Here is a 21,477-nt window from a genome sequence, read left to right as displayed (position 1 = left end):
CCCTGCACTCCCGCTCTGCCCCCCAGGCTTGCTAGCCAGTCTGATCCTTCTCCAGAGGGGCGCAGATGTGAGCATGTTCCCTGAGCCTATCTCTCCCAGGCTGAGCCCCCTGCCGTCAAGCCTCCCCCCCTTGTGTTCCCTCTTGCTTTTAATTATGACAATCCAAACCTGCCCAGAAGCAGAGACTAAAATGCAGTGAACGCAGGTGCCCATCACCAGACTGGACAGTAGAGATTTGGCCACATTTGTTGCATCTATCCTTTTGCTTTTTTTTGCTTTTTTTGTCTTTGCCAGAATATTTTTTTTATTTTAATTTTTTAATTTTAATTCCAGTATAGTTAACATACAGTGTTATATTAGTTTCAGGTGTACAATATAGTGAGTCAGCACTTCCATACATCACCCTGTGCTCATCATAAGTGCCCTCCTTATTCCCCATCACCTATTTCACCCATTCCCCCACCCCTCCCCTCTGTCCATCAGTGTGTTCTCCGTAGTTAAGAACTTGTTTCTTAGTTTGCCTCCTTTTTCTCCCCCTTTGTTCATCTGTTTTATTTCTTCAATTCCACATATGAGTGAGATCATATAGTATTTCTTTCTATGACTGACTTATTTCGTTTAGCATAATATTTTCAGCTCCATCCACATTGTTGCAAATGGCAAGATTTCCTTCTTTTTATGGCTAAGTAATATTCCTGTGTGTGTGTATCACGTCTTCCTTATCCATTCATCTATCAATGCACACAGTTGGGTTGCTTCCAGACTTTGCCAGAATATTTTAAAGTAAAATCTGGGCATGTTATTTCATCCTTATATCCCACAATATTCATTTTTCAAAAATAGGGATGTTTCCCTGCAAGGCCACAATGAAGTTTCCCAATTATCTCAGAAATGTCTTCCTATAGAAGATTCATTCTAATTAGGATTCAAATGAGATCTGATCATCTTCACTCTCTTTAAATCTAGCAGAGTCCCTCCCGCATGTCCTTTGTCCTTTCATTTTCTGTGTCTTGACTTACTGTGAAATGGTGTTAATTATCCTGTAGAATGTCCCCCGTTCTGTATGTGTCTGTTTGCTTCCTGGTCATTGTCATTGTTATTGAAACGGTTCCTCTGTTCCTCATATTTCCTTTAATTGTACATAACCCTACATGATTGATATTCCATTTTGTCCACGAGAATCCTTCCTACCACCTCTCACAAGAAGCTCACGCATCCAGCTGTCTCGATGGTGGCCATGCCATGCTCAGTGGGTTCAGGTAGTGACCGCCTGGCCCTCTGTCAGATTCCCATCAGCCATTCACCCAACAGCTTCTTCTACCCATGGATGCCTATGCTTAAATTGATCGCTACATTAAGGGTGAGGAGTCTGGGTTTGGGTTTGGTTTGGTTTCTTCTCTAAGGTATAATTCATAGAAGGTGAAATGCACAAATCTTAGTATACAGTTTGATAAGTTTCAATAAATGTATACAACTTTGTAGCTTCCACCCCATTCACCATCTAGAATATTTCCGTCTGCCCAGACATTCCCTTTCCCCAAGAGACAGCACTGTTCCGCTATCATCAGAGAATCACTTTATCCATTCTCAAACCTTGTATAAATGGAGTCACATTCTGTGCTCTTGCAGTCCTGATCCTGTTCACTCAGCATCACATCTATGGAATGCCAGTCACAGGACTCCCTTCTTTGTTGTGGCTGTGTGTATCCTATTGTGTGCATATGTCAACAGTGTATTATTCTTTCTGGAGTGGATGGACATTTGGGTTGTTTCTGGGTTTTCGATATTACAAATAATACTGCAATGAACATTCTTGTACATGCCATTTAGGGAAAGAAGCACTCATTTCTCCTGGGTGTATATGAAGGAGTGGAATTGCTGGTAGTATGTTTAACCTTAGTAGATACCGATGAGTTTTCCAGAACAATTGTACCACCAACAGGTGTGAGCATTCCAGATGCCTCACATCCTCTCCAACAGTTGGCACACTGTCGATGCTTTTACTATTACCTGGCCTTCTGGATATGTATTAGCATCTCATATTCCCTGTGACCAATGAGGGTGATTACCTTTCTATACGTTCACTGATGACTCTGTGTTATAAAGTGCCTGTCCCTGCCTTTGCTCACTTTTCTATTGGGTTGTCCTTTTGTTTTAATGATTTCTAGGAGCTCTTTACATATTCTGGAAACAAATCATTCACCAGTTCTAAGTATGCAAATACCTTCTCTCGCTTGGTAGATTGCTTTTTCCTTTCTTGGTGGTGCCTTTTAATAAACAAAAGTTCCTAATTTTCATGGAGTTCCCTTTACCAATCATTTTCATATGGTTGGTACTTTTTGTGTCCTGGTCATGAAGATACTGTATCTTATACAAGTTTTGTGTTCACTTTGCAATCAGACCTACAAATCGTCTCTAATCTAATTGTAACCACTTTGTAGATTCTTTGGATTTTCTCCTCTACAATCACATCACCTTGAGATAACATTATTTGCCCTCCCTTTCCAATCCTGTACTTTTTATTTCTTTTTCTTGCCTAACTACAGCATTGCATAGAAGTGCAAAGATAGGTATCCATGCCTTGTTCCTGATCCTGGAGGGGAAACATGCAATATTTCCCCTCGAAGTTTCTTATAGATACCTGTACTCATGTCCCGTGGTTGCTGTCACAAATTCAGTGGCTTAAAGCAACACAAATATATTATCTTACAGTTCTGGAGTCAGAAGTCTGAAATGAATCTTACAGAACTCTCGAATCAAGGGGTCCACGGGGCTGTGTTCCTTCCGGAAGCTCCAGGGGAGAATCTGCTTCCTTGCCTTTTCTAGCTTAGAGGTGCCCACATCCTTGGCTCCTGGCCCCTTCCTCCGTCTCCAAAGCCAGCAGCACAGCCTGCTCCGGTTTCTGTGACGTCACTCCAACCTCTGCTTCTGTCGTCACACCTGCTCCTCCTGCTTCTGGCCCTCCTGCCTCCATCTTAGAAGGACCCTTGTGATTACATCAGGCCCCTCTGTCTAATCCAGGACCATCTTCCATCTCGAGGTCCTTCACTTCATCCCATCTGCAAAATCCCCTTTACCATATAAAGGAATCTAGGCACCGGTTTGGGGTTTAGGGTGTGGCCATCTTTGGGGGCCATTGCTGAGCTCACCACACTTCCCTCTATCAGATTGGGAAGCCCCCTCCTTTTCTTAGGTTGCTACGACTATGATTTAAAATCAGTTTTGGATTGTATCAAATACTTTTACTGTATCCCTTGAAAAGATCATATCATTTTCTCCCTCATTCTGTTAATGGGGTATATTATATTGATTGGTTTCTAAATGTGAAACCAACTTGGCATTTCTGGAATGATCTGCTTCAAATGATGGCTAGTCTTGGTTGTAGGCTCATCTTCCCATTAACATATTTCCATTCAGAAACATTCCCTACTCACCGGACTGCAAATGCAGTTTCTGTTTTGGGAAGCCAGTCTCCACATTGTTACTTATAGATTGAGCGGCTTACCTCTCTGTCCCTCTTCCTCACCGGGAGTAACAACAATTCCCACCTCAGGGTCATTATGAACATTCAGTCAGGCGAAGTCCGTGGTCTGGCCATGGTAAGTGCTCATTCTTGTTAACTAGCATAATTAATCTCTTCGATGGGGACATGGGACATTCAGCCCACGCATGCTACTGGCACGTAGTTTGGGGACATCAAGACTAACTTTTCCCTGCCCCTCTCACCCAAGCTCAATCCTCACTATTCTGAATTTAGGGCCCCTGCCTGGGGTTGCTGGACAAGCACAGGGAGTGAGAGAGAGTGGGATGAGGACATGAGGAGGGGGCGAGCTGTGGCAGTTCTGTCCAGGCCTCTCAGGCCCTCATTTCTGCGCCCAGAGCTGTCACTTCCCGAATACCTTCCTCCCCACAACCCAGCCTGGTTGAGCCATACTTCCCCACTTCACGCCATCCCCGCCCGCCGCTTTCCCTCTTCCAACTCTCCCTGGCAGCTCCCCCCTCCCCTGCCCCGAGTCATCCCTTCTTGTCCAGAGCTGTGTGCAATCTCTGAATGTACGTTACATCATTTCTGGGGTATGGGGTTGGCCTGGTGGGGGAGACAAGCCATGTACCCAGGTCACCATTTGCACCTGCCTCCCCAGCCTCCTGATGCGGACAGAGAGGCCCTTTGGCAGTCTCTTCTGGAGCCTCTCTATCCACAGCAAAGTCAGTGTGTAAAAAAAAGTCATGATTAGGCATGGAACGAGAGTCTAAGCTTCAAACCAACCTGCACAAGCCCCATCCCACTTCTGTCCCTCCTGTCCACAGGTCCCTGACGGCCCTGGGGTCAGTACCACCCCTGTGACCTCTCCCTGTCTTGGGCCGCCTCCTTCCACATGCTCCCCTCTCCAGAAACCAGGCTGAGACCTGACTGGAGGCCCCTGCGGGCTTCCTCCCCTCAGTGGGGCCCAGGAGTAGATCATCTTTCTTTACTCTTCTCACTCAGATTTGTAAACTATTTTGACAGGATTTAATTCTTAGAGAAAAGTTGAAAGAACAGTACAGAGATGTCGTAGACTTGGAGCTTTCCCACCCCTCTGCATGATGGGTGCAGGTGAAGCATCCTGGCGGGACCATCTGAATGACTGCTGGGGTCGCACTGGCCAGAGAAGGCCCACCCCTCTCGCTTCTGCTCTAGTTCACTCTGAAGGCCTGAGCAGGATGGAGTCGGCCAGCTTCTCTACTCTTGGTCATTAATAAGTACGGATCTTGTGCGGAGGTATTTTGAGACCCTCGGTGCATAACTTCAAATCCCCTTCGCAGGGGATTTTCACTGGTGAGGGTGTAAAATGGGACAGACCGCCAGGAAGGCAGGTCGGCATAAGACTCTGAAGCTTGGAAATGCTCACAGCCCCTGGCCCCTGTTCTCCCTTCTGAAAATCAATTGCCAAGAGCCAGCCCATGGTGGCGCCCTGGGGAAGCCATGCCTTACTGCACCCCGTTATAACTGCGTACAGGGCTCGCAAAGAATTAGTAATTTCGCAGGCATTTGCTGAAGGTGAAGTGTTTGTTTTTTTTTAAGATGCGAAATTATTAAAAATAGGTGTTGGAAGTTACTAGAAGAAAATACCCCCAGAATGTCACCAGCAGTTGTTTCAAAGTGGGGGAGTTATTTTGTTCTCATACTCTTTTACTTCCAAGAATTTTTTGTTTTGTTTTGTTCTGTCTTACAACGAACCCCTTTTCCTCTAAATCGAGGATAAGGGGAGAAAACATCCATATTTTTAAGCCCTTAGTTTGGTGCCTCCTGGGTTCTCTCCCTGCTGAGCTGAGCAGCAGGAACCTCTTCCTTACCCACAGAGGTAGGGGGAGCAGCAGAGCAGGGGTCCTTGGCAGCCCCCATCTCCCAAATTCCTGCCTGACCCCCACCCCCTAGGCCTCGGGTGCTTTGCCTCACTTGCCCACAAACTCAGCCTTCCCCTGGGAGGCTCCTGGAGAATCCTGCAGACAGGCATGTTCACCCGGTGTGCCCACTGCCCACTGCCCTCTGCAGGCAGGTGCCTCTGCTCTGGAGTGGGCCGACCTCCTGCCAGCTGGCCCCATCTCCTCCCCCCTCTTGCTTCTCTCCTCTAAGGAATAGGGGTTCCTGAGACTTTAAATGAGAGGGGCCAGAGGTCTGAGACACAGGTGGGGCTGTGTTCACCAGGTCTCTTTCAGATGCCAGGGACAGAAGCCCACATCCAACTAGATTAAACCAGACAGGTGAGTTTATGGAGTTGGAAGGGCCAGGGTTCGACTTCAGGCACAGCTGGATCCAAGAGAACATTTGCCACTAGCTTGTGCTTTCAAGTTCCTCATGCTGGGCTGGGAGGGCACCAGGACTCCCGAGGCACAGGCCACTGTTTGGAAGAGCTGGCTCATCTCTCCAATGAGGTATCTCCCTCTCCAGTGTCCGTGATTGTTCCTGACCGTTCAGCAAATCCTTTCCACATGTCTGGAGATGTGGATTTCTTCCTGCTCAGAGAACAGGAGCGGAATAAGTCTCGCGCAGTGAGTATCTAGGACTGGTCTGCCCACAACTCTTCCCTCCCTCACACATGCAGAGCCAGATTGCCCTTCTCAGAAGAGTACTTTCTTTGGGTCACTCTCTCTAGAATAGTCAATGGTTATTTTGTTAAAGATTTTGTTTATTTATTTAGAAAGAGTGAAGGGGGGGGCAGAGGGAGAAAGAGAGAAAGAATCTCAAGCAGACTCTAAGTTGAGCACAGAGCCTGATGGGGGCTCCATCTCACGACCCTGAGATCACGACTTGAGTTGAAATCAAGAGTCGGACACTTAACTGACTGAGCCACCCAGGCGCCCCAATGGCTCACCATTTTTTAAAAAATCAATTCAAAAACCTGACTAGCTCTCCAGTATCTGACCTGTCCCACTGTTCCTACACAGTTTTATCCCTCCTCTTCCTGAGTCTTGTCAGAGTGGGCTGTTGGAAGCTACTGTGGCCTAGCCTCAGCACCAGGCTTTGCTTCTGCTTCTCTTGCATGAGAGACCATCTGCTCCTGAGACTCTCTCTGTCCTGCAAGGCCCATCTCAGACCTCAGGGACTCTCACACCTCCCCCAGGAGACCACCGCCCTTGCAACTGCTCCAGCTGTGCACAGTCCCCCTCGCTGGAATTCTTGGAGGCCAGATACACACACAAGCAAGCACACATGCGTGCACACACAGACACGCATGCCCCTCAGCAATACATGGGAGTCCTGGAGCCATCCCCAACCCCTAGCCCATGCCTTGTCTGCACCCCAGCATAGTCTGTCTTGCCTCCCCATCCAAGAGCCCGTCTGTCCATTCCCACCCCCTGCAGCATGGCCAGAGCAAGCAAGCATCCCTGCGGCCAGGCTCAGGGAGGACTCACCCGGGAGCATCTTCCCTGAGAAGTGGTCAGCATGGGCCATGTTTCTGGACACACTGTCGGGGGCACGGGCATGGCCAGTGTGTTCCAGGCTCCCTTTTGCTCTGACTCTGTCTGCCCCAACTCAGGGCTCAGTATCTGGGATTCCTTGGAGAAGTGGTTCCCACTGAGACCCAACCAGTGAACAAAGACACATAAGGAAATGCACATTTTCCAGCCCCACCCCAGACCTCCCCACTAGAAGCTCTGGGTGGGCCACCATGAGTGTTTTCCCCACCTTACTGCCATGCTGTGCACCCCCTCATGCCCTGGAAGGAAGCACTCACACAAAGCCATACTGAGCAACACACACTTCTCAGAGGCCTCTAAGTGGGGAAACATGGCAGACACACACAAAACTTTCTCTGACATTGACTTAAGAGACCTTTCTCTTTCTCCAGTGTAGGATTGGATTTTCTTCTCCCAGCCTAGCCCTGCTTCCAGGGTCGCCTCTGCCTTCTTAAATCAAACAAACCTGATACCCCTCCCCACACCCCAGCAGAACCCCCCAGTCTCACATTGACCCCAAGCAGCTGCCCAATTTCTTCTAAGCACAGACCTTCTGCCATTGGGATTCTAGCAGGTGGTATTTCCCCATTTTGTTTTTCTACACAGACATGCAAGCTAGTGGCCTCAGGCTGAATCCCCTCACAGATGAGGTTTCCCTAAACAGCCTTCTTTAGAGGCTGAATGGGTTGTTGCACCTGGCAGGGCCAGCAGGAAATAGAAATGCCCCAGGAAAGGCCAAATGAAGAGGATTCATGAAGGCCTATCTGATTCTGTGGGCTAGGGTGCCTAGCAGAGAAGGATGGGGAGACCCCCAGGGCTTGGCAGCTAGTGGAGCTGGGCGCCCCTGCAGCCAAAGACCTGAACTAGGCCTCAGGGAAGAAGAGCCCCCACCCCCACACCATCCTAGGATCCTCCCAAGTGAAGGGCTGGGAATGGGAGCAACCCTGAGGCAGACTGGAGGCCAGGCAGGGTGGGGAGGAGCTGGTGGGGGCAAATCCCCAGCAACCCGATCACTGCCAACACTGACTGCTGAGCTTGCAGATCAAACTCAGGATTTCAAGTTTCTTTTTTTTTTTTTTAAGATTTTATTTATTTATTTATTTGAAATAGAGCCAGAGCGAGAGAGAGAGCATGAGCTGGGGTGGGGGGAGAGGCAGAGGGAGAGGGAGAAGCAAGCTCGCCACTGAGCAGGGAGCCCCTGGGATCATGACCTGAGCCGAAGGCAGACCCTTAACTGACTGAGCCACCCAGGCGCCCCATGGATTTCGAGTTTCTTTTGGAAACTCAGAAGATCTAGTTTCCCTGAACCTCGGAGTGTCAGATTTAGCAAATCACAGTAAGTGTGAATTTCAGATAAAGGAGGAATCATCTGTTAGTGAGTATGTCCCTGCACTATTGAATGCACATCTCACTGGGCATCCTGTACTTCACCTGGTGACCCCCCCTTCACCCCGCTGTCTGGAAGCACTTCCTGCCCACTTTCCTCTCAACCAGGGAGCTGTGCTCAGGCCCCCCCCCCCCACGCGCTCCCACAAGCACACACAGCTCCACAGCTTCTCTGCGCGTAGCGAGTGCGCAGCCTGGACCAGGTGCTCACCTTGGGTCCCGCTCCGCGTGTGCATTCCCTCAAGGCCGTGCGACCCTGGGACGCGTGGTGACGCCCAGGGAAGGAGGCTCATCCCCCGCTTGGTGGGGAGGGGGTAGAAATAGATGCTGGCCCCGCCCAACTCCGCCTGGGCACGCCCACCAGGAGCGGGAGCAGAAGACGACCTTGCAGGTGCACCAAAAGATGACGTACTCATCCAAAGTGTCGGCCAAGCACACCAGCCTGCGTCGGGAGCTGCAGCTGGAGGACGAGATGCAGGACCAGGAGATGCGCGCCGAGGCGGAGCGGCTGCGCGCCTTCCACGACAACACGGCGTGGAAGCTCCACATGACCAAAGGTGCCCCCTTTTCCGGAGTCAGGTCTTGCCCTTCGTGCATGGGCAGCACTTTTAAAATGCTTGGAGAGTCAGGGCTGCGGTGCAATGGGGAAGAGGGAGGGGTCTTTTCTGTGTCTGACCCTGCCTCCGGCCATCACACAGATTAATTCCAGACGGAATGCAAATCTAAAAGCCTTTGAATCCCAGTATTGCATGCGTTCGGAACGTTACCGTGCCCGTGAATGCAGACTGCACACATGTAAAATATAGTCCCTTAACTTGACGGTAAAGGGTGTCAGTCTGGAACTAAGTTCCCCGAGTTCAGATCTCAGCTTCAGCATTGAGTGACCTCACCATCCTGGGCCGGCTCTTCAACTCCTTTGCACAGCAGTTTCTTCTCCTGGCCAATGACAGTGCCAACCTCGTGGGTTGTGTGATTCAATGTCTTTAGATGCTACATATAATGAGAAGGAACTGTGTGTGGGGGTGTGTGTGAGCTGTTATTAATTTTATGACCCAGTAGGAAATCTTAAGTACTGAATATGCACTAATATTCTACCAGCCCAGGTGATAAAGTCCTGGAACCCAACTGGACTGCAGGTGTACTGAATGTGAATATTAATCAAAGAGACCCCCAGCCTCCACCCCTGACCCCATGGCGTGGTTTTGGGTGGAGAGCCCTGAGCTCACTTTGACACTTCTTGTGCCCTGCTCTGCATTAGAGGGAACAGCAGCACTGCACATTTGTCACTTTGGTCCCACCCCGGGAGAGGCAGGCTGCGTCTAGATGGGGAAGATTGGACCCAGCGGGTTTAGGCACAAGACTTGTCCATATCCCAGATTTGACTTGCAGTGGGGAGCTGGGTCTCCTTGAGGGAAGGGCCTTCCCACAAGGTGGCCCAGGGAGACAGAGGCCAGGCTGGGTCTCTGCCAGGCTTCTAGACTTAAGACTCCCGCACCACACCAGGGTCTTCCGGAAAGGAGAGGGTTTGAGAGAGAACACAGAGAGCCACATGGTTCCACAGCCCTTTCCTAGGTTCCTGGCCTCTCCAAAGTCAGGGCGCTTCTAGGCCTTTCTCTCCAGAAAGAGAAGGGAAGGAGGCTCCCGTGGCCCTTAGCCCCAGCTGCATTGCCTCTCTGTTTGCCCTCCAGAAGGTGTTCCAGATGCCCACTTTAATTTCCTCCCACCGGGCTTAAACCCTGGTGTGTCGACTTAGCTACTACCTAAATTGGATCCTGGGGGCTTAGAGTACCCCAAAGAGAGATCATGCTGCCCCATTTTTCTCTCACCACCCCAATGCAGGTCCTGGCCTAATAGGTCTTTTGTTATTAGGTCCAGCTGGATGAAATGTCCAGGGCGGGGGTGTCCAGAGTCTCACTCCAGGTGAGAAGAGTACTACAACAAGAGAGGCTCAAGTCAGACATAGGAAAGGACTTCCCACCTGGCCCGGTCTCCAGCCAGACAGAGTGTAATATATAAACAGAGCCTTCTCTCCTTTTGCTAGAGACAGAGCTCCATCTCCCAGAGTCCCTGTAATAACCTGGACCTGCCAGCAGAGCATATGCCAGGAGTGGCCTCCTCGGCCCAGCTCGGGTCTCTCGCACTGCTCACCCCGCCCCCCAGAGACCTCCCTCCTCTCTTTGCAGAAAGGAAGATGGAATCTGATAACATGAACAACTACCTTAATCAGAAGCGGCAGATGTTCCTTATCCAGGTTGGCCCAGCTGCAGTGTGCAGGGGGCCCAGGGAGGGGGCTCCCCCAGCCAGGAGCCTGACCCCCGCTCGGGTGGCCCTCAGCACGCCCTGCACAGGAAGCGGAGCGAGATCCAGCGGCTAGAGATGCTGGCGGCCAAGGAGGAGGCGCAGTTGGAGCAGGCTGAGAAGTCCCTGGAGAAGGACGCAGCCTTGTTCGACGAGTTTCTCCGGGAGAATGACCGCAGCTCCGTTCAGGCCATGAGAGCGTGAGCCCCCGCGGAGGGGCAGCCGGCGCGCCGCCGCCCCCCACCCCGTGCCCCCCGGGGACTGTGCACCTGCGCCCAACCTGCCTGCATCCGCCCAGCCCCCCTCTGCCCCCTCCCCCCGACCTGGCCCCTGGCAGCTCCCCACTCCCCTCCCAGCGCAGGGTACACGCCCCCCTTTAACAGTCTGCGATTGGCTCCCACCCCCAGGGCTGAGAAGGAGACCAAAGCAAAGGTGGAGAAGATCATTGAGATCCGCGACCTGACCACCCAGATCATGAACATCAAAAGGTGAGCTCAAAGGGCAAGCCTGCCGATTCTGGTCTGCTGCTGCTTCCCTCCGCCCCTCTCCTGTAGCCAAAAGGAGCCCCTGCACAGCACAAACCTCATCGCTTCAACTCTCAAACCTAAATAGCTTAGGGACTCAGAGCCCTGCAGGATGCAGCTGCCCATTTTTCAGATGAGGTGACAGAGGCCAAGAAAAGATTCAGTGACTTTCTCAAGGCCACACCAGGAGGCAGGGCTCACTTGGCACACAGAGAGGGTCCCCAGGGTCCACTGAAACTCCAAAGTCACGGAGAGCTGTAATTGTAGAGGTGTGACCCACATTGGTCCCCAGCAGGGCAGTGTCCTCTCCCTGGCACAACAGTGCTGCCGTGCCTGTCCCCAGGAGAACAAGGAGCATGCCAGGCTTGGCCAGGCTTCAGGGGCAGCCCCCTCTGGGGGGGTGTCCCAGGAGGCAGAACCTGACCTCACCACCCCCTCTCCGGGTCTAGTGAAATCTCCAAATTTGAAGATACTCTGCAGCATTACAAGATCTACAAGGACTTCCTATACAAGCTGTCGCCTAAGGAGTGGTTGGAAGAAAAGGAGAAGAAGCACCTGGATCTCAAAAAGACCAAGGAGGGCACCGAGCCCCCAAAAGAGAACATTTTATTCTCCACAATAGGGGACAAAGGTAGCAGAAAAGAGAAAGTGGGTCCCTGGGTCCATCTAGACCCTGAGCCCAGCTGGCAATGGCCTTGGAGGGGTCCAGGCCACAAGCTGGCCCCTTCCAGGCCTCGCAAAGCCCCAGCCAGAGGCAGCAGGTGCCCCTTAGGGCCTCATGGCTCAGCCCACACATCCACTCGAGGAAGATAGGGCCTGCTCTAACTCAGACCCCAGGGGCTTTCCTCCCATGCATGTCTTTCTGAAACAGGGGAAGAGGGTTGGGAGGGTCCTGGGGAACCCTGTGCCCTCAAGCAGTGTTTCTGAAGGTCTGGCTCTAGCTGAAGCCATCTGGAACCCTCTCTTGCTTCCTGTAGGCCCAGGGAACAAGGGCAAAACAAGCTCCAAAGGTACGTGGCTGCCCCAAGCTGGAGGTGTCCTGCCCTGGGCTAGGGTGCGTGGAAACAATTCCTCTGCTTCCTCCAGATGGGCAAGGCCCAAAGAAACCCTGGAAGTTCCCGCAGGTGGCCCGGCCAGGGCGGCTCCTATCCAGCACCATGAGCCTCCAGCATAGCAGCCAGCCCAGCATGAGTAGCAGGCTAGACCCCAAAGGGTGAGTGGGTCTAGGGTAGGGCAACGAGGTGGCTGGGGGCTGGTAGGGAGTGCTCCCCAGTGACTCCAGGCCAGGGGTGCCCAGGACGAGCCCAGCCTCTCCGGGAAGGGTGAGACCATGAGGAGGGGCTGTTTCCCACATGGAAGGTATAGAGTCGGACTTAAGCACCAAAATCAAGATGTTTTCTAAACAGTTTTATTTCTGTCCAATTCAATCAACTTATGCCTGAGGTGGTCCACTCGGGTGCTAACAGGACAGTCAAATATAAACGGGTGCAGGCAGCCAAGTTGGGCGCACTGAACGGGAGGGCACGTGCCGCCTGCCAAGGAGGCCAGAGCTCCAGAGCCTTTCGAGAGAAGCCATAGTCTGGATTTTTACAAAAATTACCCAGATTTAAGTGTGACAGTTACTTTCAAATCTTGTTAAAAACGTGAGAGGGACAAACAGAAACCCCGAACAGATCCGTGAGCCAATGCAGACCTGTCCCCACCCCACTTAAAAACCCTTCTGCCTACAAGGCCAGAGCCATACCCCCCACCTCCCCTTGCTGCTGGGTCACCCCAGTTTCTCCTCCTCCCTCGCTGAAAATTTGTTTAGTTTTAGGGGTTCTCTAAGTAAGACATTCAGAAAAATCACAACTGTATAGAAGGGTATAAGCTGAGAAGTCTTACCGCCCCCGCCAGTCCTGGTGCCTCTCCTTCCAGCCCCTCCCCACCCAGACTGTTGGGCCAAGAAGCCACAGGTGGTATTGCAGTGAGATTTGTTATCTACTGCAAACCCTTCCAGCTGTTTGGGGGTTTTTTTTTTTAAAGATTGATTTATTTATTTGACAGAGAGAGCACATGCGTGTGAGCCAGGGCAGGGTGGGCAGGGACAGAGGAGAGGGAGACAGAATCCTAAGCAGACTCCCCACTGAGCCTGAGCCCATGACCACACTCAACCCACTGAGCCACCCAGGTGCCCCTTTCCAGCCATTTTTATGTTAACAGTACATTGAACCGTATGAAGTTGCCGTTCCGTAGCTCAGATGAATACCAGCATTTCCTCATGATTCAACCTAAATACAGGCAAAGGTGATTTTCTTACACCCATCCTTCCTTTTACTGGAGAGCTGACCCTGCACATCTCGCTGTCTGTCCGTTAGCAGCACAGCCAGTGTGCATCCGGAGGCAGTCCTTCTCAGCTTCCCCTGGCTAGCCCCTGGCCTCTTGGCGCTGTTGGGGCGATATTCATGATATGTGATTATGGGAAGGGACACTGCCCACACCCTCAGATGGCTATCAGGTGCTCGCCTTCACAGCGCCAGGGGCCACTGCCAGGGTGCTCACCTGTCCCATGAAATCTGGACCGCCCCCCCTCAGGCCAGCAAGCAAGACTGGAGAGCCAAGGCAGGTCGCTGGCAGGTAGAGACCCAGGGAAGAAGAGCTGCTGCTGCAGCGTGAGTCTGAAGGCAGTGAACTGGCAGAATTCCCTCTTCTTTGTGGGAGGTCAGTCTTTTGCTCTTCAGGCCTTCAACTGATTGGATGAGGCCCACCCACATTATGAAGGGTCATCTGCTTTACTCAAAGTCTACTGATTTGTTCATCTCATCTAATAAACATCTTCCCAGAAACATCTAGAATAATGTTGGACCTGGGCAAGTTGACACGAAATCCACTGTCCCGGGGGCACAGGGGTGGGTCTGCTGGTCATGCAGAGTCGTTCCAGTGTCTGACAGCTCTCTCAGTCATCCTGGATGCTCCAGCTGAAGGCCCTGCCTCCTCCTGGGACCAGGTTCCAACTCCAGGGACTCTTGCCCCTTAGCCCTTCCAGCACCTGCCTCTGGGACCACCAAACATCTCTTACACACCTCTTGGATTTCTTCCTGCAGTGCCCGGCACCCCACATATACCCACCAGTGTTCTCCAGCCATGACCAGTGACCACGAGACAGACCTCCTCCTGCCCCAGCCCCCTGCCTCCTTCCCTGCTCCCTGCCCCCTTGCTACTCCAGTCAGCCACCCCAAGCCCCACCACCTCCTGGAGGGTACCCACATGGCAGGTGAGAAAACTGGGGCATACACAGCCAGGTAGAGTTGACACCCTCAGGTCCAGAGCCTACAGGAGCTGGGAAGCTTCAGCAAAGCAGTGACATGATCAGACTCAGGTCTTCTTTTATTTTTTTCTCTCATACTGATGCTATCGAGAGATCACAAGATGAACAAATCTTAATTGAACAACACTTGAATTTTTACACACATATGTACCCGTGTAATCACACCCAGGTCCAGACATAGAACATTCCCGGTGTCCAGAACTCCCTCAGGCCCTCCTCAGTCAGACCCCACACCAGTAAGTTCACACTATTTTGGTCTTTGTTGCCCTGGGCCACTCTCCCTGTTCTGAAACTCGGTGCACTGAGCACCTCGCCAGTGTGCTCTCTGGGCCCGGTGTGTCTTCACTGCGTGTCTGCGTGGTTGTGTGCGGCAGCAGGCTGTTCTTGGCCATTGCTGCTTAGTGTCCCACCTCGTGAAGAAGCCCCATTCTTTGGGTCCTCTCTTTGATTGGTAGCCTTTTGGGTTGTTCCCAATTCTTGCCTATTCTGATTAAAACTGCTGCAAACATTCCTGTACTTTTCTGTATAAGCACTCTCTTTTGCATGAGCACTATTTTTGTTGGAAATAAGAGTGGGATTGCTGGGTCACGAGGTGAGTCTATGTTAAGCATTAGCAGCTTCTGCCAAACACCCCTGCTCTGGCTGCCGCATTATCTGCTTGGGCCAGCCGGCAAGAGGGTTCCAGAAGCCCCAGGTCCTGCCCGGTCAGGTCAGATCCTGGGATTCAGCTATTGTAGATCCCTGTCAGTCTCGGTATTCTGGCGGGGTTGTTTGAAAATAGTGTCTTAATAGAAAATGTGAGGTTCGGTAAGACCAACACATCAGGAGACGATGTCATTGAAAAGGTGGTTTTTAATTCCGTTCCCATGAGGAGGGGACACGCCACAGCCTGGGGCCACAGGGTGAGGCAATAGGCTGGCTACGGAGGCAGAGGGAGTGGGGGAACTGTGGGCAGGAGCCCTTCTTGCGGTTTCTGCAGGAAAGAACAAATGAGGCAGGGTACATGGATTTAGGATTGATGGGCTTGAATAATTTCAGGGCTCTGGGGCCAAGGGGTGTCCTCAGTTGTCTGGCGATCAGGGCAAGGGGATAGTGGCCCCAGCTATGAGAGCTTGGATTGGTTGGTTTGCCCTTGAAAAGCACATTTGAGGGTGTGTCCTTTACTCTCTCTAGGAATTGGCTAGCCCTGGGAGGGACAGTCTGTCCAGTCAGAGGTCAGCTCAGCCCCAGGGGTGAAAAGATAAGAATATGGAGAATAAAAGACAGGATTAATACAAGGGTGGGGTAGTATCTCATTATGGTCTTCATAACATTTTCATGATGACAAATATGATGGCCACTCAGATATCCTCCTTTGTGAGGTGTCTATTCAATTTTTGTACATTTTTATTGGATTATTGGTCTTTTGCTTCTGGTTTTCTATTAGTTCTTTATATATCTGGATGCCAGTCCTTCGTGTAAAAGTGTAGTATGAATATCTTTGCCCAGTCTGTGACTTGTCTTATTACTCTCTCAATGTTATTCTTTTGAGTCCAATTAGCCAATCTTTGCTTTTATGATTGGTGCATATTATGTCTTATTTAAGAAATCTTTGCCAATCCCAAAGTCACTGAAATATTCTCCTGTGTTTTCTTCTGGAAGCTTTCTAGTTTATCGGCTTAGACAAGGCACAGGGGTTGGAGAGAATGGGTGGCCCAGGGGCTCAGGAGCTCCCCGCCACTCTCCTTTGCAAGGTCTGTATCTTCTGCTCATCCCTTAAGTGCACCATCCTCTGTCCTTCCTTCTCTACAACAGCCTGGCAACCCTCTCCCATGGTTCTGTCCCCCACCTGCTCTTAATCTCCACGCCCCTGTGAGCATACCGCCCCCCCCTTTGATGTTCTCCCCACCCAAAATCCCACGTTCCAAACTGATGCTTTTTGGGCTGAAAGGGGACCTGAGTCCTACCAGTTTCTGAGCTCACTTTCATCTTTATGCATCATAGTCGTGCCTTGTGGAGAAGACCAGCCACCATTGGTGGGCCAGGCACAAGCCTCAGGTTAACTTTGATCCCTGCAACCCTGGCCAGTGGGCACTGTCATTTCCAGTTTATTGTTGAACAGAGGCTCTAAAAGGTTAGCTATGCATGCTTCCCCTGCTTGCATTGCCTTCGAGGCTCCATGTTGGGGCAGTCCCTCAGAAGAGAGGTCTAGGATCACACTATCCCGGGTCCCTCCATCTATTAGCCATGTGACCAGGGCCACTGAGTACAGTTGGGCAGGTTGTGGGCTACACAAGGCATTCAGTTGAGAGAGCAAGTGGGGGCTAAAGTCCAGCCCACCCCACTGACTACTGTCCATTTGGAGGGCAGATTCTCAGGCACCTATGGGCCAGCAGTGCCCTGCAGGTGACCTTGGATGGGCAGGTAGCCAGTTCTCTAAGCTGCATGTTCCTCATTTGCCAAGTGTTCAGTACAAGGCACAGGCCTGGTGAGTGTTTTGGTTGTCACTGTGGCCCTTCCTTTGGGAAGTCTTCCAGGGTTCCCCCTTGGGGCTCCCACAGAGCCCTGCACTTCTCACCTCTCCCTGTGAGGTAGGTCAGAGCCTGGAGTCAGGCAGGCCTCAGCCCGGGTTCCTAGGGGTGGAGCCCAGATGCCTCTGGCTATGAGCCTGCCCCACCTGCTTCTCAGCCTGCAGAACCTGCACCCAGGGCAAGGGCCCAGGCCGAAGGAGGCCAGGAGGGGCGATGAAAGCAGGTTTGGAAGTCAGTTGAGGTCAGGTCCCCTCCAGCAGGGCCTTCCAGGGCCCCACGCTGAGTGCTCAAAGCTCACAGTTTTTCCCACAACCCTGAGGGCCGGCCCAGAGGAGTCCCTGCCCCTGTGCGGTGCTCAGGATCAGTCAGAGGTAGCTGCAGGAAAACTCTGGGGTATCACAGGATAGCTCTGAGTAGGACCATCAAGGACAAGAGCCAAGGGCAAATCTAGATAGGGGAGGTGGGCAGAAAAGGCCCTCTTAGAAAAATAAATGGTAAATGGGGTGGGACAACCCTAGCAGTGGGAGCTGTGGGTGCAAAGGTCCTGCGGTAGGGTCAGCACCCAGAGAAACAGAAAGAGAGCTGGTAGGACAGGAGCGGAGTAACTTCAGGGGTAGCAGAGGGCGGTGAGGGGGCAGTAGGGGCCCTATAAGCTCCAGGGAGGAGGCTGAGTTTTATTCTAACTGAAACGACATGAACTAATTGAATTTTGAAACTTTCCTCTGACTGCCGTGTGACAGCTATGGGGCTAAGAGGGGGACTAGTGCCCTCCCCAGGTCAGCTGGTGGGAGGAGAAGGGGATGAGGGCATAGGGAACGGGAAGGTGCCCTGGTGATGCTGGGAGGCTTCACCACTGGGGGTGGGGTAAGGCGACCACCAGACCTCTGCCCCCAGGCTGGGCAGCAGTGCCCTGACCCCACATCTCTCTGCAGGTCAAGCTCTATCTCCACTATGTATGAGGATCCAGACAGCGACGGGGAGGTCAGTGGCCCCACTCTGGGTGGGGCTGCAGGAGCTGGTCCCCCTGCGCTGCCCAGCCAGCCTGCACATGTGGCTCTGCTTGCAGGAGCCAGAGCTGTATTTCACAGAGCCCCAACAGCTCCTGGATGTCTTCATGAAGCTAGAGGAGCAGAACCTCTCACTCATCCAGAACACACAGGAGATGGAGGAGGCCCTGGATGATCTGAACTTCACCCTGAAAAACACCCAGATTCGCATGTAGGTCTCCTGCCAGGGCTGACCAGGGGGGGGGGGGGGAGGGTTCCATCACTGGCTGTCATCCTGGGACCCCCATAACCACCAGGAGCAGAACGGTACAGCCGCCTACCCTCCCATCCAGGGCCCTGGCCCTGCGCTACCTTCCACTTTTCTGGAAAGCTCTATTGGATGACTCTGGGGAGAGGGCATGTCCTTTTGGGCAGAGGAGCTGGGGGGGGGGGGGGGGAAGAGGTCAGGTAGGTGGAGCCACATGGGGCTGGTCCCCTCCCCACCCAGAGCAGCCTTCAGCCAGCAGGAGGCATCAAGGAGTTCCCACCCTGGTGCATTCTGCTGACACCAGGCCCAGCAGGGCTGGGCCGAGTCAGGCTGGGGCACTAGGTGAGGCCCATCAGGAGCAAGGAATCATCCCTTACACCCAAATACGGGGTGAGCTCCTATTCTGGGTCAGGCCCAGGTCTAGGTTCTTTAAGGATAAGCAAGCCCTGCCTCATGGAGCTGACATTTGGCCCACAGATGTGATTTGTAGATACTGACATATGCCAGAGGAAAATAGACAGTGATATGAGAAGGAGGCTGAAGTGGAGGGGCAGGGCAGGCTTCCAGGAGAAAGCCTCATTTGACCCGGGCACTTCGTGAGCATGGGAAGCTGCACAGAGATCTGGTGGAAGAGGGTTCCAGGCAAAGGGAGAGCAAGTGCAAAGACCTAAGGTGGAAGCCAGCCCAAGGCTTTGATGCCCCCTAGGGAATCATGTTCTTAAGTACCCATGTCTTGTTGGCCCACATCCTGCCATGGAGAATCTCCTGCCCAGAGTCTCCTGCAGGTGATGCAAAACCACCGGCGCTCTCAGGCAAGATTCTGTCTCCTAGAAAGCTGGGAGTCACCCTGAAAAATACCTAGATCTGCATGTAGGTCTCCTGCCAGGGCTGACCGGGTTGGGGGAGGGGAGGGTTCCATCACTGACGTTTTTCAGGGTGACTCCCTTCCATCTCAGAGAGAGAGAGAGATGAGCTGGGGAGATGCAGGCAGCCTCCCAGATTCCAGGAACCTGGCAAGAGGACACACACATATACACACATGTATAGCAGAATCCTGGAGATGCGCTCCAGTCGCTGGTCTTTAGCCAGCTGAGCCATCCCTGAGCACCAACACTTCATTTTTATTTCCAGGAGAGTCATGGCCTGTATGCATTAACTGCCATGAACTCAACTGCCCTACCTTGCCAAGGAAAGAAAAGAAAAGAAGAAAAAGAAAAGAAAAGAAAATTATATATATATATATACTTTTAAAAATATACGCAGCAAATAAATAGTCAATCTGAATAGGCCTGTATCTATTAAGGAAATTGAGTCAATAATTAATAACCTTCAAAACAGAAAGCACCAGACCCAGATGGGTTTACTGGCAAATTCTACCAAATATTTAAGGAAGAAATTTTACCAATTCTCTACAATCTATTCCAAAAGATAGAAACAGAGGGAATACTTACTAACTCATTCTGTAAGACCAGCATTAACCTAATTCCAAATCCAGGCAAAGACATTACAAGAAAAGGAAACTACAGACCAGTATTTCTCATGGACGCAGATGTAAAAAGCCTCAACAAAATATTAGCAAATTGAATTGAACAATGAATAAAAAGAATTGTACATCATGATCAAGTGGGATTTTTTTCCAGGTATGCAAGGCTGTTTCAATGTTTGAAAATCAATTAATGTAATCCCTCATATCAACAAACTAAAGAAGAAAAATCACATGATTATATCAATAGATGAAGAAAAAGCATTTGATAAAATCTAACACCCATTCATAATAAAAGCTCTCAGTTAACTAGGAATAGAGAACTTCCTGAACTTGATAAAGAACATCTACAAAAACCTCACAGCTAACATCATACTTAAAATTTTCCCACTAAGATCAGGAACAAAAGCAAGGCTGTCTTCCTCTTTAGTTTTCTTTTGGTTAGCAGGTACTAATGTAGGTCTTTTATAAAAGGGAAGTGGCCTAATACGAAGTTTAGAAAAGCAGAAATACCTGTATACAGACGGGGAAGAAAGAAATAAAACTTTGTTGGTGGGTGACATGATCATCTACGTAGAAAATCTCAAAGAATCATCAAAAAACTCCTGGACTAGTAAGCCATTATAGCAAGGTTACAGAATACAGAATACAAAACTTCATTTCCTATGTACCAGCAATGAACAAGTGGAATTTGAAGTTGAAAACACAATACCATTTTCATTAGCACTCTCAAAAAAGAAATGCTTACATATAAAACTAACAAGGGGCACCTGGGTGGCTCAGTCAGTTGGGCATCTGACTCGATTTCAGCTCAGGTCATGATCTCAGGATCATGAGATTGAGCCCTGAGTTGGGCTCCCCACTGAGCATGGAGCCTGCTTAAGATTCTCTCTGCCTATCCCTCTGCCCCTCCCCACCCCCTGCCCCACTTGTACAATCTCTCTCTCTAAAAAATAAAATAAAATAAAAAAGAAAACTAATAAAATATGTACAAGATTTATATGAGGAAAAATACAAAATTCTGATGATGGATCAAAGAATCAAATAAACAGAGCTAGTTCATGTTTATAGGTAAGGAGATTCAGTATTGTCAAGATATCAGTTCCTCCCAACTTGATCTATAGATTTAACACAATCCCAATCAAAATCCCAGCAAGTTATCTTGTGGGTACTGACAAACTGATTCTAAAGTTTATATGGAGAGGCAAAAGACTCAGAACAGCCAATACATTATTAAAGGAGAAGAGCAAAGTTGGAGGACTGACACTACTCAACTTCAAGACTTACGAAGAAACTACAGTAGTCAAGCCCTGTGTTACTGGCAAATAAATCAGTGGAACAGAATAGAGAGCTCGAAGCAGACTCACACAAATATAGTCAACTGATCTCTGACAAAGGAGCAAAGTCTATACAATGGAGCAAAGATAAACTTTTCAAAAAATGGTGCTGGGACAACTGGACATCCACACGCAAAATAATAAATTTAGACACAGATTTTATGCCTTTCATTTAAAAACTAGCTCAAAATAGATCATCGACCTAAGTGTAAAATGCAAAACCGTGAAACTCCTGGAAGATAACATAGGAGCAAATCTAGATGACCTTGGGTCTGGTGATGTTTAGACACAATCCCAAAGTGACAATCCATGAAGAAAGAATTGGTAAGCTAGACTCAATGAACATTAACAATTCTGCTTTATGAAAGTCAAGAGAATGAGAAGACAAGTTGCAGGCTGGGAGAAAATATCTATGAAATACGTATCTGATAAAGGGCTG

The 21,477-nt window shown here is 50.6% G+C and overlaps 1 protein-coding gene across 1 annotated transcript in view; it reads left to right on the top strand.

The window, feature by feature from the left end:
• The first annotated feature begins 4,584 nt into the window (after positions 1-4,584).
• CFAP100 (cilia and flagella associated protein 100) overlaps positions 4,585-21,477 on the top strand; it is a 32,569-nt gene continuing 15,676 nt past the window's right edge. Inside the window, exons 1-11 of the mRNA XM_032412162.1 lie at positions 4,585-4,594; positions 5,930-6,030; positions 8,690-8,882; positions 10,509-10,576; positions 10,660-10,823; positions 11,031-11,111; positions 11,597-11,778; positions 12,125-12,157; positions 12,234-12,360; positions 17,897-17,945; positions 18,031-18,182. Coding sequence (XP_032268053.1) covers positions 4,585-4,594; positions 5,930-6,030; positions 8,690-8,882; positions 10,509-10,576; positions 10,660-10,823; positions 11,031-11,111; positions 11,597-11,778; positions 12,125-12,157; positions 12,234-12,360; positions 17,897-17,945; positions 18,031-18,182 — 1,160 coding nt within the window. The remainder of the gene's footprint in view (positions 4,595-5,929; positions 6,031-8,689; positions 8,883-10,508; positions 10,577-10,659; positions 10,824-11,030; positions 11,112-11,596; positions 11,779-12,124; positions 12,158-12,233; positions 12,361-17,896; positions 17,946-18,030; positions 18,183-21,477) is intronic.

This window comes from Phoca vitulina, unplaced genomic scaffold (assembly GCF_004348235.1).
Source record: "Phoca vitulina isolate PV1807 unplaced genomic scaffold, GSC_HSeal_1.0 scaffold13, whole genome shotgun sequence".
NCBI classification, from domain to species: Eukaryota; Metazoa; Chordata; class Mammalia; order Carnivora; family Phocidae; genus Phoca; species Phoca vitulina.
The sequence above is the reverse complement of the archived record's forward strand: the minus strand, read 5'-3'. Positions and strand labels throughout refer to the sequence as shown.